Below are 17,487 nucleotides of genomic sequence, written 5' to 3' on the forward strand. Positions count from 1 at the left end.
TAGTAAAGCAATGCATTTGTTACACAATATCCTAATCTTTGAAACTAAAGAACTGAAAAATAAAATGTATTGGTACAATTTCAAAATAAATTGAAGGAGGAAAATGAAATGAGCAAAAATGAAAGATAAAACAGGAAGTAAAGATATAGGAGCAGATCTTGCTTAAGTGAAATTCATCAAAATATGTGGTATTTTATAAAATGGTCAGTGTATATATAGAAAAGTGAAGAATAGGAATCTAGTCAGTTGATAGGACCACAGATTATGACTTGTTCCTGTTCTGAGGTGAACATCACCACACAGCATCAACAGAGACTTAAAAATCACATTATCTCCTTACAGAATGTTTTATAACAATTTGTCCCTTTCTAGTTTTTAGTTTTTTCAGTGCTCCTAAAACATTTTCACATATTTTGATTCTATCAGTTAGTTTTGTTTTTTTTTTGTTGCGTTATGTGTGGATTATTTTTTTTTTTTTTTAGAAATCACACTGTTTTGCTATAGTGAGACGGAGTATAATGGCCACCATAAAAATAAAATGCCAATTAAATTTAAAAAAATACAGTTGTACAATTTGAGAAAAAAGTCGTAATTTTACAAGAATGAGGTTGTAAAAATGATAAGAAAAAATTTAATATTTTTCAGAATTAAGTAGTAAGATTATTTTTTAAAAAGTTGTAATTTAGAAGAATAAGTTCCTAAATTATGAGAAAGAAATAACAATTTTCTGAAAATAAGGCTGTAAAATGTATCTAAAAAGAAGTCACAATTTTTTGAGAAAACCATAAAATTAAACAAAAAGGCATAACTTTCTAGTAATAAAGTCGATAATTATGAAAATAAAGATGTATTTTTAAAAGAACGAAGTCGTAAACTAAAAAAAGAAATAATAATTTTAGGAAAATAAATTTGTAAAATTATGAAAAAATAAATAATCATTTTCAGAGAATAAGGTTATAAAATATGATAATACCGTTGCAATTTTATGAGAGCAAAGGCGTAAAATTATGAGGAAAAACTAGTAATTTTACAAATCTAAAAATTGTGAAGAAAAAAGTCATAATTTTACAAGAATAAAGTCATAAAGTTATAAAAATAAAGTTTTATGAGAACAAAGTCATGAAACTATGAGAAAATTAACTCGTAAAATTATGAGTAAAAGAGACAATATTTTACAATAGCAAAGTTATAATTTGAGAACTTACTAAATTAAAGTCATAAATTTGTGAGGCAAGAGTTTGTTTACTAAGAAAAATATAAACAACAGCAATAAAATCGATATGTTTAAGACACTTAAAGCACATTGTAAGTGATTACTTCAGCAGTGAGTTTACAAATATGGAAATACTAAGTGTTTTAGCGAGTCAACATTGTTTTATTATAAGTATATGGACATAAAGAGAATTTGGAGGAAACCAGGCCTCTTCTCAGAGGAGGATCGTGGATGGAGCTTATATAACTAACCATTTTTTTTTTACGAAAAAGCCCAGGTTTGTCCTTGCTAAAATCTAACTTTTACTAATACATTTACAACTTTATTCTCATAAAATTACAACTTTTTTCTCTAATTTTATGACTTTATTGTTGTAAATTTATTTATTTTTATGGTGACCCTAATTTTCCGTCGCACTGTATAAATGTACTACAAAATAAAAGAAAAAAAGTGAACTTGTCGGGTCTAGTTGATAAGCTAAACTGAAAATAGTTATTTTTCTGATTAATGAATTTAACAGCTGCATGCTCACCTGCATGTATGCTCACTTTATTTGTAGATACAAGCTTGCTACAGCACAGAAAGGGAATTTTTATTCTGAACTAATCAACCTGATCGATTCTTTTTATTGAGCACTGCAGAAGTTAACGTTTTCCTTCAGTTTTTATTTAGTCCAAATGCGATGAACGTTTTATGTTAACCACAGAAGCAGCAGTTTACACTCACTGGCCACTTCAAATGGTAAATTTTAGACCATAAAGTAGAATTGGAAAAACGGCATCATGCATAGGCGACCGCCCTGTGCCGCGGTGCTTCAAGTGTCCATGGAGTGTCAATATGTTCTCAAAGTCGGCTGCATGTTGACTGACGCTCACCTTGGGTCTGATGTGCTCTTCCAGCCTCTCAAGCTTTTGCTTATTGTTTTTTTTCTTTTTTTCCTCTATCAAACATGTCTTTCTGCATGTGCTCTTCCTCAGAGCGGGTTCACCCCCCTCCACATCGCGGCTCACTACGGCAATATCAATGTAGCAACGCTGCTGCTGAACAGAGGGGCAGCCGTGGACTTCAAAGCAAGGGTAGGTGCTTGAAACGCTGACACGCAGAGGCACGCACGCTGCAGCAGGCTCCGGAGGGCTCATGCGAGGGGGCGGGACGATGGAGGGATTTGTGGGGGATTCTGCAGTTGTTCTCGTCAGTCTGCAGTTTCTCTCTAAGATCCTACTTAATGGTTATATTTACCTGTGTTTATATTCTGTATTTGGTTTCAAATACCAAAGTAAGAAAATATAAAAATTGTTTTTTATTAGATATTTTGAACAATAAAAGCACTTTCCATTCACATAAATAATGAGTTTAAGTGATTTAAACGTAAAAAAAAAAAGAAATAATGTGCTATGACTGTCTTACATCTAAACTAATTGTGCAAATATGTATATTTAGAGATAATTATCTGTGTCAAAGCAGCTGTAAAAGGATGTTTGTGTTCCTCTAGAGGGGGACATTTATCCATTTTCCTTTTGCTTGACTGCATAAATCATTAATCAAAGCTGTGTTTTTGTTTTAAAACGACCCCCCCATGTCCTTCTGTTAAAGTATTTTTTATTTGCTTACTTGCTCTTATTCTTTGAATTGTGCAACAGTGCTGCCTCTCGTTTTCTGCAGAATGACATAACACCTCTGCATGTAGCATCCAAACGGGGGAACAGCAACATGGTGCGGCTGCTGCTGGAGAGGGGCTCCAAGATTGATGCACGCACAAAGGTTTGCGTCACCTCACTGTGCTTTTATGTACTGGATATTAGTGTGAAGTAAATGTTGAGACAGTTTCCTAAAATAAATGTTTATTTTACATTTAAATCTAGAATTTGAAATGCACATAAAGATCCACACCCCCTCACAGATGAAGATGTTTTAACTCATGATTCTTTTAAAGACTCGTATGCTGTGAATGGGAAGCTACAATCATATTCAAGAACGCGCTAAACCAATACCAGCACGTCTCCCTCCTACAGTTTGTAGAGGCTTGGGGCGAAATGTCAAAGCAATGCGCATATTGCAAACTTATCTCCAGGCTTTTTCTTTCACAGCTCAATTCTGATATATGAAAGACCTACTTTTTTGCCCCACTGTATCTTAAAAGCACTTACAAATATGCCTTTGTCAAATAAAGTTCATAAGAAACCTGAACACATTCTGATTGCTGTAATTCATTCTGTTACCTTTTCCTCTTTTCCGTTTTCTTTGGGGCAATTCCTCGCAAATCAACTGCAGATCATTTAAATATTTCCACACAGCTGACATTTTAGAGTAGATGCTAGATCACAGATGCACGTCGATTGTGTATGGCAACCGAAAGGGGTTAAAATTCATGTGCCACTATTCAGCCTCATTCCCACCGATGCTGAATGTTGTTTTTTTTGCAATATTTGACCGAATACATTCGGTTGCCCTATATTTGGTGCCTCCCAACTTGACAGTGGTAGTGTTGCAGAAGAGTGCCAAGCTACGGACACACCAGACATGTATGGCTCTTTCAAAAACGTGCGTTCTTGAAGAAGTGTTTTGCATATGGTGTTCACACTGGACTGACGCACTACCCCAACCTAGCGCATTTACCTACAGTTGGATGAGGTTTTGAGCGAAATATCAAAGCAGTGCAGTTACGATATATGAAAGACGTGGTATTATGTAATTCAGGCCAGATACTAACCACAATTCCCGGTATGAATTTCTCCTTTATGTTCAGTTTTCAAAATGGTTGGCACTTCCGTGTTTTGAAAATGATGCTACCTATCCGTCACTACCAAATCTAAATCCCTGATTGGTCAAAGTTCAACTGATTCTACTTTCAGAGTGTGTTTTGTACATAGAGCCCGCAAAGGATTGTGTTGCAGCACGTAAACGTGCGAGTTTTAAACATTGAAGCCCAAAAAACACATATGTTTACATCAAGTTTTGAATTGAACTGAGCATTTAAAGCCCCGGTGTGAACGTAAAATCTTTTCTAGCCCTGTTTGTGATAAAATAAAATCTTAATAAAACTAAGTATGTTTTCAGCCTCACAGAGTGTCATTTTTCAGGTTTTGTCAGGGACTTACTATCTAAATCCTCTGTGCTGTGTGTTCACTGAGTGATAGAAGATGTTGTTAATGATCGCCTCTCGTTGCACAGGACGGCCTGACGCCACTCCATTGTGCAGCCAGGAGCGGCCATGAGCAGGTGGTGGAGATGCTTCTGAACAGAGGGGCACCCATCCTATCAAAAACGAAGGTGCAGCTTCCACCTCTCACCGTCTTACAGAAGGACAGTCATGGAGCCGTATTGACTCTTTTTTCCTTCTGCTGTCCAGAATGGCCTGTCTCCTCTTCACATGGCGACGCAGGGTGACCACCTCAACTGCGTCCAGCTGTTGCTGCACCACGACGTGCCTGTCGATGACGTGACCAACGACTACCTGACGGCGCTGCATGTGGCCGCCCACTGCGGACATTACAAAGTGGCGAAGGTCATTGTGGACAAGAAAGCCAATCCCAACGCTAAGGCTCTGGTGAGGATCCTACTCTTGTTATTTAACATGTTTTCTCTGTAAAAAAACAAAACAATTGTGAAGTTAGAAAAAGTTTTCCTAACCGGCTCTGTACTGGAAGGGTGTGGCTTGAGTCTTGGGACTTTACAACCAGTGAAAAAAGAAGGAAAATGATGTCATAGGGCTGAGCCAGAAACCTCAAAGAGAGGTGACTAAAGAGGGAATTACGAGGGGAGGAGGAGGTGCTTCCAAGCTGGGCTAGAGAATAGAGAGTTGTAATCGAAAGTATCTATTTTAGTAGAAGGTAGCTTTTATTCTTTAGGACTCACTCTTTGTCACGGACTACATTTTCTTCAACACAAGCTGGATTTGTCTGCACACAAAAGTGTGAGGAAGGCTGCGAGCATCTCTGTCCAGTCCTCCAGATTTTTCCAGCAGCTCTGAAGGACAGAAAGTTTCATTTGAGAAAGGACTCATTCTATTTTTTTGTTTTAGAATGGTTTCACTCCTCTGCATATCGCCTGCAAGAAAAACAGAGTCAAAGTGATGGAGCTCCTCCTGAAGCACGGCGCCTCTATACAGGCCGTCACAGAGGTACGGCAATGTGTGCAGTCATAATGTTGGAGTGTGCCATCAGCACAAATATGTTTATTTTATGATACTTTCACTTAATGCATGTTACTTTTTTACTTCCTAATTGCCCCAAAGGGATTAATAGAATGTTTTTAGATTTGATTTTGCACACTGTGATAGACAGTATTTAGTTTAAAGGCTTGATGAACAATAAGTGAATGATGCCACAAATGGTAATGAGATTTTTTTTTCCTAAAAAAAAATATATATAAAAAAATATATATGTATATACATGTGTGAAAGCATAAAAGAAAGCATTATGAGTCAGAATTCTGAAGTGTTGCAGTGAAAGTAGTGTTTATTACTTTATAAAGTATGTGTTTCATTAGCATTTTGCAACAGTATTTTGGACATACAGTATATGCTACACTAAACGACAAAAGAGCTTGCAATACCTGACAAGATCATCGGTAAAAAAAATAAATAAATACTTTTGCACACCTGTTGTTATTACATTTTAAATAAAATAAAACAGAAGTGGTCACACACAGATCCCTGAGGAACACCTCAGATGATTATAAGCTACATACCGGTAAATGTAGTAATCTGTATTTAAAGTATACATTTTTGGTAATTTGATTGTATTTTCTTATTTATTTCAGATTTAAGGTTTAGTTTTGGAAAGTTGGTGGATTTTTTTTTTAATTTAACCACATTTTTACTAAAAAAAAAACAATTAATTTCTTAGTTTTAAGTTTGCAGCCACTTTTCTAAATGTGATTGCTGCTAAAGCTTCATTCAACCGTATAACATTAAAATAAAGACTCAATAGTAACAAATTTACAAATGTTTTTTGTTGTTAGGGGAATTATAAACCAAAGTCTAATTTAAATTTTGTTGTTTTTTGTCATCTTTTTAGTCCGGTTTGACACCAATCCACGTTGCAGCATTTATGGGACACGAAAACATAGTTCATCAACTGATCAACCATGGGGCTTCACCAAATACAAGCAATGTGGTAAGTTAGAGATTTGAATGAAAGTTTACTAAAAGACAAAAGTTAGTTTGTCTAATCCAGTTTCATGGTAATCGCCTGAAACACATTTTTGAGATTCATTTCATTCCTCATTTCTTATCAGTTCTGCTGAGATTCCCCAGAGTTAAAACAGAAAAGCACAGAACTTTATCATGAAGTGAAAAAAAGCAAAGACTCAACTTTATATGACTATAAAATTTATATTTTTCCTAGTTTTTACTTAATTAATTTTGCTTGAAGTCAATAATATAGAAAAGTTACAGTGATACATTTTAAAGAAAATACACCTACACTTTGGTGTATACTTATCCCCCTGATTTAAACAAAAAAGATAATTTTATATTTGAAAAAAATAAAAAAAACTAAATGTTAAATACACTGTATATATTTTTAATTGAAAAAACGAATATATTAACTGCTAAAAAGATGAATTAAGTGATACTAAACATCAGCTAGCTTGTATTTCTAAAAAGCCAAAGCTGCACCTAACTTTAAGATTTTCAAAATAAAAGACTTAAAGTATATGTGATCATCTAAACCTAATGGAATGCTAGTGTACACAAATGTAAAAACTTTTATACACACACAAAAAAAATAGAAGGATCAACTAGGTAACAGTCTATATTTTGCCATTGATATACTAAGAAATGGGTTACAGCCCTTGTTTTATGTCTTATGGTTACAGTTCATATTTTCTACCAGCGAAACTCAAAAGATCAGTCGTGAAAAATTCCTCAAAAATATCTTGGAGTCCTATAAGGAGTGAAACTCGATCCAGAAAACATACTTTATTAATTCCACGTGCACATGAGAAAATAACTGTTGACATCCCATGAAGCTGCAAACTTTATGACCCACGGTGAAAACTCTGGAATCACTTTACAGGGAAGAAAAGAGACACTGTAGGAATAGTAAAAAGATCAGTGAACAAGACCAAAAGACTGGAATCCAGAGGGAAGGCAGAAGGACAAAGAGTCGGCTGCACAACTGCTCAACCCTAACGATTGAGCCACCCGCGCTCTGTTTGTGGCCAGGTTGCCGTAGAAACGGAAACGTGTGGGACGTCATTATGGTTGGAAAGCAAACGGGGGGATCCCTCTGTTGCCCCGCTTCTTTTTCCTCCCTCTACATTTCCACGGAGATCATTCAAACCAGATTTAGAGTTTTTTTTTTTTAATGTAAAGCGAGAGACAGGATTTTGAAGTAAGTTTCTCATGCGTTTCAGAGGGGAGAGACAGCACTCCACATGGCGGCGCGGGCCGGACAGTCGAATGTGGTCCAGTACCTGGTTCAGAACGGAGCGCGTGTCGACGCCAAGGCTAAGGTAGAGTTTTCTCAGTGTGTGGCTCCACGCTCGTAAATGGAAGCATCTGTTTCTGTGTTGCTGGGCCTCTTTCTTGTCTAAAAATACTGAAGAATCTATTTTTTTCTACTTTTTACAAGTTTTTCTTGCCAAAGTAACATTTTTTTAATTTCTGGATTAAACTTTGATTGATTCACTTGTGATCCAATGAAGAAAGCACTTCTTAAGAAGTACAAGATGTACAGCATATTTTACTGTTTCATCAACATTACAAAGTATTTAGTACTTTTGATTTGTTGTTTTATGACAGTACAAATAATAAGGAACAACTCCACCAAAAATATCTCATAATGGCTTTGCTTAAAGAATCTAAAAATAACTCACAATAGACAAATTCCTCAAAGTCATCATCTTGACTTTTTTTTACATCAATTCTTAATGTTTTAAAGCTGTAAAACTCCTCATTACTCACTTTATACACTTTTTTCCTTGTTTAAACTTTCAAAGTTCTTACCCTCATAGAAAAATAAGTCCAGTATTATAGATTGAGATCAAAGATCTGATCTGCGATTGTAGATTTATGTAGATTTGGCCAGTGGAATGTGTTTTGTACAGGAGAAAAGACACAGAAGAGATTGATTGATTGACAAGGTCTACAGCCAATAGAATCAAGAACACAATCCACTGTTTAAAAGAAAACAAAACATCAAAATGACGGAAAAATGTGCGAAACAGCGAGATCATAAAAGGTGAACTACGTTATAGCAATACTTTTTATGTTTCATACTTGCTAATATACTTGCCAAAACAGTCAACACCATAAAACATATTTTTACCCAGAATTCGGTTAGACTGCTTTTATTGGACTTTTTTTTAATTACTTTATAAATCAACTTTTTTTGGCCCCTATCCGAGTCCGAATCACTGATCAGATGCTTTAGTAAAGCATTTACAGATGAAAGAAAAATAATTAAAAAACCCAGGTTGTTCTCAACTTTTCCTTTTATTCACCTTCTTGAACAGGAAGCAGCCTTAGCAACAAGTAAAAATAGAGCAACTATAAAAAATAGTTAACTATTAACCAGTAAAACAGGGTAAAATTTGTTTGGTAACTGTAGCTTTAATGTCTTTGGAGCTATTGAATATTGATGTCTAATTTTACCGAACTGTTTTTGTGCGCCTCCTGCTCAAGCTAGCGCCATATTCTGCTGCGTTTCACAGCAGTAAAAAGTCGTGATCGGTTTATGATACGCAGACTTCTAGTAGAGTATTTATTTGTGATGGTAGGCTTGAAATGTATAGCACTGACTGTACCACTGTTAATTAACCTTTTAATTATTTTGTAACTGTTCATTTTATTTGTATTTTATTGCATTTTATCGTAATTGTATTTTATTTCTACTTAATTGTTTTGACTGTATCCTATTTTCTTGTGTTGGAGCCTTTCGGCTCAGGTCTCACTTGAAAAAGAGATTTAATCTCAATGGGATTTCCTGGTAAAATAAAGGCCAAATGAATAAAATAATCAAAGACGGGAATAAACTAAATGTCCAATCCCTGATCAGTATGTAAGATCGGATTCTGATCGAGTCTAGAATCACAGGATTGAGTCAACCACCAGATTTAAACAGAGTCACTTCCTACAGCTCTGCAGGAGTCTTTAGGTTTATTTGTGTCTTTGTTTTTTTGCGTTATTTATTTTTAGTTACAGCTTTGAACTTGAGGTTATGAAAATGTGTTTATCTTGTTGTGGTCAGGACGACCAGACTCCGCTTCATATCTCCAGTCGCCTTGGGAAGCAGGACATCGTCCAGCTGCTGCTCGCTAACGGAGCCGACCCAGACGCCACCACCAACTCCGGATACACACCTTTACACCTGGCTGCTAGAGAGGGACACAAAGACATAGCTGCGACTCTGCTGGATCACGGAGCTAACCTGAGCGTTACAACAAAGGTAACAAATAGTTACACTGCTTGTGTTGACCCATAAATTCAGCTTAATAAAAATGTAGCAAGAATCCAGTCTCTGAAAAATCAAGAAAGTAGCGACAAACAAAAGAAAAGTCAACTATTGAGCCCTCAAAAACATGCCAAATTTGTGGTTCCAAGTGAAGTCTTTGTGTTTAATTGGGAGCCTAGTGTTGTGTGTACACACTAAAGCAGTCACACACAGTACACCCCCTAATCACAGACAGTCCTTGATCTAATCCATGGTTTCAGCTCTGTTGTTGGTCATTGCCAAAGAATCTGAGTCTCCACACACCCACTTTCCCCACGCTTGTGTTTTATAAGTTGTAGGCTCTCTGTAATTGCTTCACCATGTTGTCACACGATTGTAATGCAAACCCTGCAAAGGACTCCTTTGCACACATGCTTTTAATTGAGCAACTAAGTACAGAATGAACCTGTGAAGAGCAACAATCATAGAGCACTTCCTCAAATCTGTGTATTTTTTTGTTGTTTTCTAGAAGGGTTTTACTCCCTTACATGTTGCAGCAAAGTATGGGAAGATCGAGGTGGCCAACTTGCTGCTGCAGAAGAAAGCTCCACCCGACGCTGCTGGAAAGGTGAAGCATGTTTAAGCTCTGCAGAAATGAGGACTATAATTTCAAAGGTCACGTTAGTGCTTAGCTAAATGTCCAGGGGTTAACCACCTCTGCACAAGCTGCACTTAGCGTTCAGTCACCTCTTAACACCTGCTTTTGTTTGTGTGTGTGTGCTCAGAGTGGACTAACTCCACTGCATGTAGCAGCACATTATGATAACCAGAAGGTGGCGCTGCTTTTACTCAATCAGGGAGCTTCACCACACTCATCAGCTAAGGTAAGAGTTTGAAATCGTTCAGACTAAATTTTTATTAAGGGTTTATTTGACTAAAAGACTTTGTTTCATCCCCCACATGTATCAACTGTGCTGTGTTGTAACCTTCTTTCAACACCTGAAATGAACCTTTGCTCCTAACAGGATAAATAAATCCTACTAATGACTATCAGAAGTCATGGAAGCAATTAAAAAATTGTGAAAAAAAGACTAAATAACTCTGAAATGGATCTACAGATACATCACATCAACTTGTGTATTAAAAACAGTTTAATGACAATTGTATAGCGGTCTTTTAATTGAGTTTATGCCAAAATCAAAAACCTATCATATACTCGTAAAAATTCCACACATACAAATTCCCTCCCTTATCCCTAACTACTGAAAAACTACATAGTGCAGGACTATCTTTAAAAGCAATTTGGACACTATAAATGATTTAAGAGCAAATTTAGTGTCACTTATTTCCCAAAGTAAAAACTTAAAAAATACAAACATTTAACGAAGACTGTGTTATGATCATGAAAACTTATATTGTTTGTAAAAAAAATTATAATACATTATGTTTTTCATGAAAAATCATTCAAATGCAATGCATTTTGGTCCATATTTACTAATCTAGTGAGCATTGATGTTTTTTGCAGAGACCTTTGGGATATTTCTATAACACTGGATTTTGAAGTTGTACATTCAAACACCCCGACAAAATGGCGTCCTATATAGTGCATTAATAGTGAGCGATGAAGAAATGCTCAGAAATTCACCTATGAGGCTGTTAACAAGGAGCAGACAAACCCCAACTCTCGTCATCCATCTGTTTCCCGCTCTCAACCCCAATCCAACATTACAGGTGCAACAAAAATAGTGATCAATATTGTAGTTAACCAGCCGTACAGTTTTGAGCCAGATACCAGCTCAGACGAGGAAAACTTAGATGTACATGGATCTAGTCATCAATAAGCGCATGAATCAAAATTGAGTGGAGCAGCAGGGAGCTTGTGGCTTGTCGATGCCACAATTACCACCTTTTCCATGTTTTCTTATTCAGTAATTTAATATCTAAAACATGTTAGCTGTTTTCTCCTTTATTTTAGCATTTTCAGGCCATCATTGTAAATAAGAAATGTTTTGCCTAGTGAAATAAAGGTATAAATAAATAAATAAATACATTCCCAAAAAAAACAAAAACAAAAACCTTTTATGAATAAAGAAATATTCAGAAACACAAAAACTTAATTTTCTGTATATATGTCTTCTATTATCAGAAAAAAATGCCATGAGATCGTACTAAAATCACCAAAAGCACAATTTTTAACGGAGTTGGTCTCCAAAGTTTTCTTTCTTTGACATTTCACCACTTATCTCAGTGGAATCATCTGAAGAAGCCACAAAATGTTGTAGTTATGCAACAAAACAGCAAAAATCAGCATCCAAGTTAGCTGCAATAATTAGCATTTAGTGCTGACTAGCCTTTAGCACTAAACTGCGATCTGGTAAAAAAAAAAAAAAAAGCTTTTATTTGAAGAAATTCAAAGGCTTAGCTTAACGCTGTTAATTGTTTCTTGATGAAAAAAGCCTTTTAAATGACTTTCTATAAACAAGCTTCCAAACGAATTAATATTTCATTTACAAGAAAAGTTAGCCACAACACAGATAAAAGGTGCATCCCTGTTACTTGTGGACACAGTAATATACTGTTTTTCCATTTACTATGAAATTGCCCAAATTGAATTTGCAATAGTAAATTTGCCTAATGGAAACACAACTATTTAAAAAAAACTTGCATTTATCGAATAACGTTTTAGCACTTAGAGTGGAGGGTTTTTGGGGTGCATCGAAATCGAAATATTTCCAAAAGTATTTGAATTTTTGAATTAAATTAGTCTCATGAACAACAACCAGATACCACGCTTAGTGGGCGCTACAAGAGGTCTCACAGCATCACACAGCTCGATTTCCAATCACGATTTCCCAAAATCTCTTCATCTGTTGCCACTCCCACATAGCTTTTAGATCCATGGCCTGAGCAACTCACTGACATCCTCTTTAGTAGATGACGATGAGTGACCGAAATCTGAATATATATTTAAATCAAAGTACTGTTCGCATCCATTTTTAAAAGGATCTATTGTGTGAGTTATTTTGTTTTTATCCGTATAATTGTAACTTATTGGAAACAGTGTAATTGTGAAATTTAGTTTTTTCGACATTTCTAGAATTTCAATAAAATTTGCGCATATGTGTCATGGAAATATGTTAAAATATAAATAGGACAACATTATTCATGAAACAACTCATAAAGACAAAAGTTCTTTTAAGCATTGTTAATGAGAAAAAGTGTAAATATTCTTCTTCTGTGTCTCTAGAATGGCTACACTCCTCTTCATATCGCAGCGAAGAAGAATCAGATGGAAATAAGCACAACTTTACTGGAGTACGGCGCCCTGACAAACACAGTGACCCGACAGGGAATCACTCCTCTACATCTTGCGTCTCAAGAAGGCAGCGTGGACATTGTGACGCTGCTGCTGGCCCGAGGCTCTCCCATTAACGCCGGCAATAAGGTAGGACGGCAAAGTGTTAAAGCTCTGTGGACAGACGAGTTTGACTTTTGGTGATTAGAACTGCCAAAGCCTTAGATTCACCCTGCTTCCTTTTTTATATATTTTTTTGGTGTGCAGCACTTTGTGTTACCATTCGTATGAAAAGTGCTATATAAATAAAGATTGACTGACTTGAAGAAACACCACATGATTTTGTCTTTTTGTTTCTATATATTCTGTCACTCCAAATTATGACTTTATTGCGCAGACTTTGCCTTTTACAGCGTTCTGATGATTTTTGTGTTTGACTGATTTCAGTCGGGCTTGACTCCTCTCCACCTGGCTGCCCAGGAGGATAAAGTCAACGTTGCAGAAGTTTTAGTAAACCACGGAGCGGTTGTAGACCCTGAGACCAAGGTAGTGATTCAAAAATTAAGGATTTGCTGCTTTGAAGTTGTTTTTTTATTCATATTTATTCAATAAAATGCTTTTATTTGGCTTTTTATTGCTCTACAGCTGGGATACACTCCTCTCCATGTGGCCTGTCACTATGGCAACATTAAGATGGTCAGCTTCCTCCTGAAACATCAGGCGAATGTCAACGCTAAAACCAAAGTATGGCAGCAATATTTGGGCTTTTTTAAGTATTCTGTGTCCTTTCTGGCATCCATTTATTTTGGTTTCATGTCTGTTGTTTTTTTGTCTTTTGCAGAACGGTTACACACCTCTTCATCAGGCCGCACAGCAGGGACACACACACATCATCAACTTACTTCTGCACCACGGGGCGTCACCCAATGAGCTCACCGCTGTACGTACAGCCACCAAAAACTGCTTTACACCTTAAAATAATAGTCTTTAAATATATATATTTTTTTAATTATTTTTTTTGTTTAGAACGGAAACAGTGCTCTGTCCATTGCAAGAAGACTCGGCTACATCTCTGTGGTTGATACGCTTAAGGTGGTCACAGATGAAACTCTAACTTCTCAGGTGAGGAAATATTACTTTTTTTGTTTGATTTTCCATATTTTACTCACAAATTAATCAACTGGGAGCATTTTGTCCATTTGATTTACTTTTTTAGTTTTAATTTTAAATTTGAAGAGCATAATAGAATGAATGTAAGCTATTTGTAGCAGTTCTGGTAATGGACTAAAAAATTAACGGATTTGCTGTGGTTTGGAAACACAGTGATGAACCATGTACTTATTATTGTGCTTTCTAGTTGAGCCCAAAGACATTGGGTTTCTTTAAAAAAAAGTTCTATTAAAAATTGTAAACCCTGCATAAGTCTGCAGCAAGTCCATTAAAGGAGTGTCTTTATATCTTATATAACACATGACTCCAACTTTGTTTTTGTTGAACAGACGGTGGTAGAGAAGCACAGGATGAACGTCCCAGAAACCATGAATGAAGTGCTGGACATGTCGGATGAAGATGGTAAGATTTTTACTTAAATAAATGTGAATTTTTCCTTTTAAATCAGCAACATTCCCCCAAAAAAGACTGCAGTTTTTCAGAATTGAGAGCAAAAAGCAGAGCTACGGGGGGTTGGGGGGTGTGTTTAGCTGCCCCTCCAACAAAAGCTTTTCCCCACACTAGCCTCCCCAATTTTTTTTTTTGTCAATATTAGTATCAGTATTAATCTATTGACAAAGATCATGAGTTCATCAATACAAACTTCTGTAAGCATTTCAAAATTAACAAAAGCAATATTTTTAAAGGAAAAAGAAAACAATAATAATGAAACAACTGTTAAAATATGTAATTTTATCTTCCACTCTGCTGTTCTCATTTGCCAGTCTTTCACCCCCCATATAAACTGTTTTAAGCTCCGCCCCTGATCATGGCATTAGGGTTATTGGCTGAATTAAGAGCCTCACTCACACCAGGAAATGTTTAATGTTTCCGGCTGTTCCATCTTTATTACTTTTATTAATGGGTTTTAAGCACGTTTGAACACTGCCACCTAATGTATGGAGTGTGTAATACAAATAGGTCTGCTTATGTATTGGCAGCATGGTTTGTTATGGAGTGAAAACATTTGCTCAGCAACTCATATTTTTGTTATTTGATTCCATCACTTATGATTCAGTTTCCATCTTTGCTCAATGTCTACCATTTGAAAAACAAAGTACATTCTCTAGAACCTAATAGTCATTTAAAAATAAAAAAAATGGTATATTGGAGCTGTAAGTTTAACAAAACATTGGCAAGGAGAAAAAACAGACACAGTAGAATTAGTTCACATTTCAGTGAAGTTACCACGAGTCAACGAGAATAACAAATAAAGCCTGGATTCAAATAGTCAAGATTTAGGCTGTGTTGAGACCCTTTCACAGTAAAAGATCTTTCTTCAGAAATCAGTTAAAATGACAACTTTTTTTTTGGACAAATGCAGCAAAACCTTCCAAAAATCAAGAATTCAAGACAGGAAAAATGTTCGGTTTCTTCACAAAACATTTAAAAGCGTTCAATTCAAGAGGATGTGCTTTTATGTTCAAATGATGTTAATTAACTTCATGACTATCTCCAAACCATACCATTCATTATTTTGTTGCTCCTATAATTTGATCTAGTGGCTTTAATTTGCATATTTATTATGATTTATTTTTCTTTTCTTTCTCTCCTTAATCAGTCTTTAAAGCCAATTTTCCTGAAATGATCACAGACGACTATTTTTCTGATGTGGAAGAAGGTATTTTTCATCTCAAAATTCATCTTTTTGTAACTTTTGCCTGTGCTTTCACCCTAAAGTTCTAGTGTTTCTTTCCTATTTTTCTTTCACTACTTTTACGTGTGCTGCTGCTTTAACCCTTCAGTTTGTAACACGTCCTGTATTTAAAAAAAATGTCAGGGAGTATGGCTTAATGCAGGTTACTATGGCAACAGTCTGCACATGGCATTGTGCAGTGTGTGACAGATTTCTTTTCATGCCGCTCAGTAGACGGCAGATACACTTGATCCTTTGTCTTCGGAGACTTTTTTTTTTCCATGAGGTTGTAGTTTGGCACACTGGGGCCAAAACAAATGCAGCGGCAGCAGCAGCTGCTGCAGTGTGTGAATGTCTGTTTACTTTGTGCACCACTTTCCTCTCTGAACTTCAGGTGTGCCTCAAAGGAAGCTGGAATCAACCTCATGGACAATTGATTTCAATTTTACATGACTCATTATGCTTCACTGAGGTAGCAATCTTAAAAATAAGACAATTTACAATTTTATCTTAATTATAATTTAGGGGGTTTTGATGCTTTGCAAACAACTTTTTTCAGTTTTTCATTTACTTATATCTCTGCAGTGACACAAGAATGAGAAATTACCCAGCATGACCCTTTTTTCTCCATTAGGTTGACACATTTAAGGGAGTTTCTGCCAAACTTTGCTTTCCATGAAAAATTAAAAAGTAAAAGTACTTTAAATAAAAATTATAAATATTTGTAGAAAGGAAATTGCATGACGGAAATGTCCTTCACGGAATATGCATACGTTGTTTTGTAACTTGTGATCTAAAAATACACAGAGTGTAACCATAGTCGTGTAAAAATATGCTGGGAGCTACAGCAGCGATTAGCGTCTCCAATGACACACATGGCCTCGGATCCAAATCAGGACACAGCGTCGTGGTCTGTTTTAGCTGCTTCAGACTCCAAACTTTGTGTTAGTTGTCACTCTGCTCCTTTCATTAACTGATGATCTTGATTGTGTCACTCTTTTTTTGTCTTCCTCCAAATAGCAGCTTGTTAAAGAGCTGGCAGCTTTTCAAAATAAAATAGGAAGCCATGTTTACTTATTTTGACTTAAAGGTGTATTAATATAGCAAATAAGAGCATGCAAGCATATTTAAAAGAAAAATGTTTGGTATTTATTTTAAATCATTTAAAGTTCCACTCTGATCATCTTTAGATCTCTGGTAAAAGTAGTGTTTTTTTACTATGATTTAGCCCATTTTACCCTTTTTTTTAAACTATCGTTTTCTAAGACATAGTTTCTGCAGAGTGACAGGAGTTGATTAGAAAATTGTATCTGAATTGTGCAGAGTAAGCCTGCCCCCAATTCCCATCATCCCTTCGTTTACACTCCTTCCTGCTAGTTTTAAACTTAATTTTCTTTAAATATGTCCACCGTCATCAGAAAAATACCACAAGAACATGTTAAAATTAAAATAAAAAATTAACAAAATGATTAATTTTCATTGGAGTGGGTCTTTAAAGTAACAACAGGTAGTATGAAGGATTTTACCAACAATTTGTTGACTAAGAAAGCTCAAATATAAATGTAAAAGCATCAAATGAACACTGGAGAACTTCTGCAGATTTGAAGCAACTGTTGAAGTCAAACACCCGCTTACTATTCCCATCCTGCAGCGAGCACTAGGTGTCAGTCCCTAAACACACACACACATGCACGCACATGCATGCATGTATCATGGTAGGCGGGAGAAAGCTGATCTGTTTGTGCGAGCGCTCCAA

General features: G+C 35.9%; 1 protein-coding gene across 32 annotated transcripts in view; it reads left to right on the plus strand.

The window, feature by feature from the left end:
* The window catches only part of LOC112154138 (ankyrin-3), a 157,155-nt gene that overhangs the window by 87,984 nt on the left and 51,684 nt on the right, over positions 1-17,487 (plus strand). For 28 of the 32 annotated variants that reach the window (XM_036217018.1, XM_024284812.2, XM_024284811.2 and 25 more), the window contains 17 exons: positions 2,191-2,289; positions 2,876-2,974; positions 4,385-4,483; positions 4,563-4,760; positions 5,235-5,333; positions 6,232-6,330; positions 7,574-7,672; positions 9,409-9,606; positions 10,121-10,219; positions 10,377-10,475; positions 12,839-13,036; positions 13,334-13,432; positions 13,532-13,630; positions 13,728-13,826; positions 13,913-14,008; positions 14,386-14,458; positions 15,657-15,716. In XM_036217018.1, coding sequence (XP_036072911.1) covers positions 2,191-2,289; positions 2,876-2,974; positions 4,385-4,483; positions 4,563-4,760; positions 5,235-5,333; positions 6,232-6,330; positions 7,574-7,672; positions 9,409-9,606; positions 10,121-10,219; positions 10,377-10,475; positions 12,839-13,036; positions 13,334-13,432; positions 13,532-13,630; positions 13,728-13,826; positions 13,913-14,008; positions 14,386-14,458; positions 15,657-15,716 — 1,912 coding nt within the window. The remainder of the gene's footprint in view (positions 1-2,190; positions 2,290-2,875; positions 2,975-4,384; positions 4,484-4,562; positions 4,761-5,234; positions 5,334-6,231; positions 6,331-7,573; positions 7,673-9,408; positions 9,607-10,120; positions 10,220-10,376; positions 10,476-12,838; positions 13,037-13,333; positions 13,433-13,531; positions 13,631-13,727; positions 13,827-13,912; positions 14,009-14,385; positions 14,459-15,656; positions 15,717-17,487) is intronic. The other 4 variants (XM_036217017.1, XM_024284814.2, XM_024284816.2 and 1 more) reach the window with 1 other exon arrangement.

Source organism: Oryzias melastigma, linkage group LG19 (assembly GCF_002922805.2).
Source record: "Oryzias melastigma strain HK-1 linkage group LG19, ASM292280v2, whole genome shotgun sequence".
NCBI lineage: Eukaryota > Metazoa > Chordata > Actinopteri > Beloniformes > Adrianichthyidae > Oryzias > Oryzias melastigma.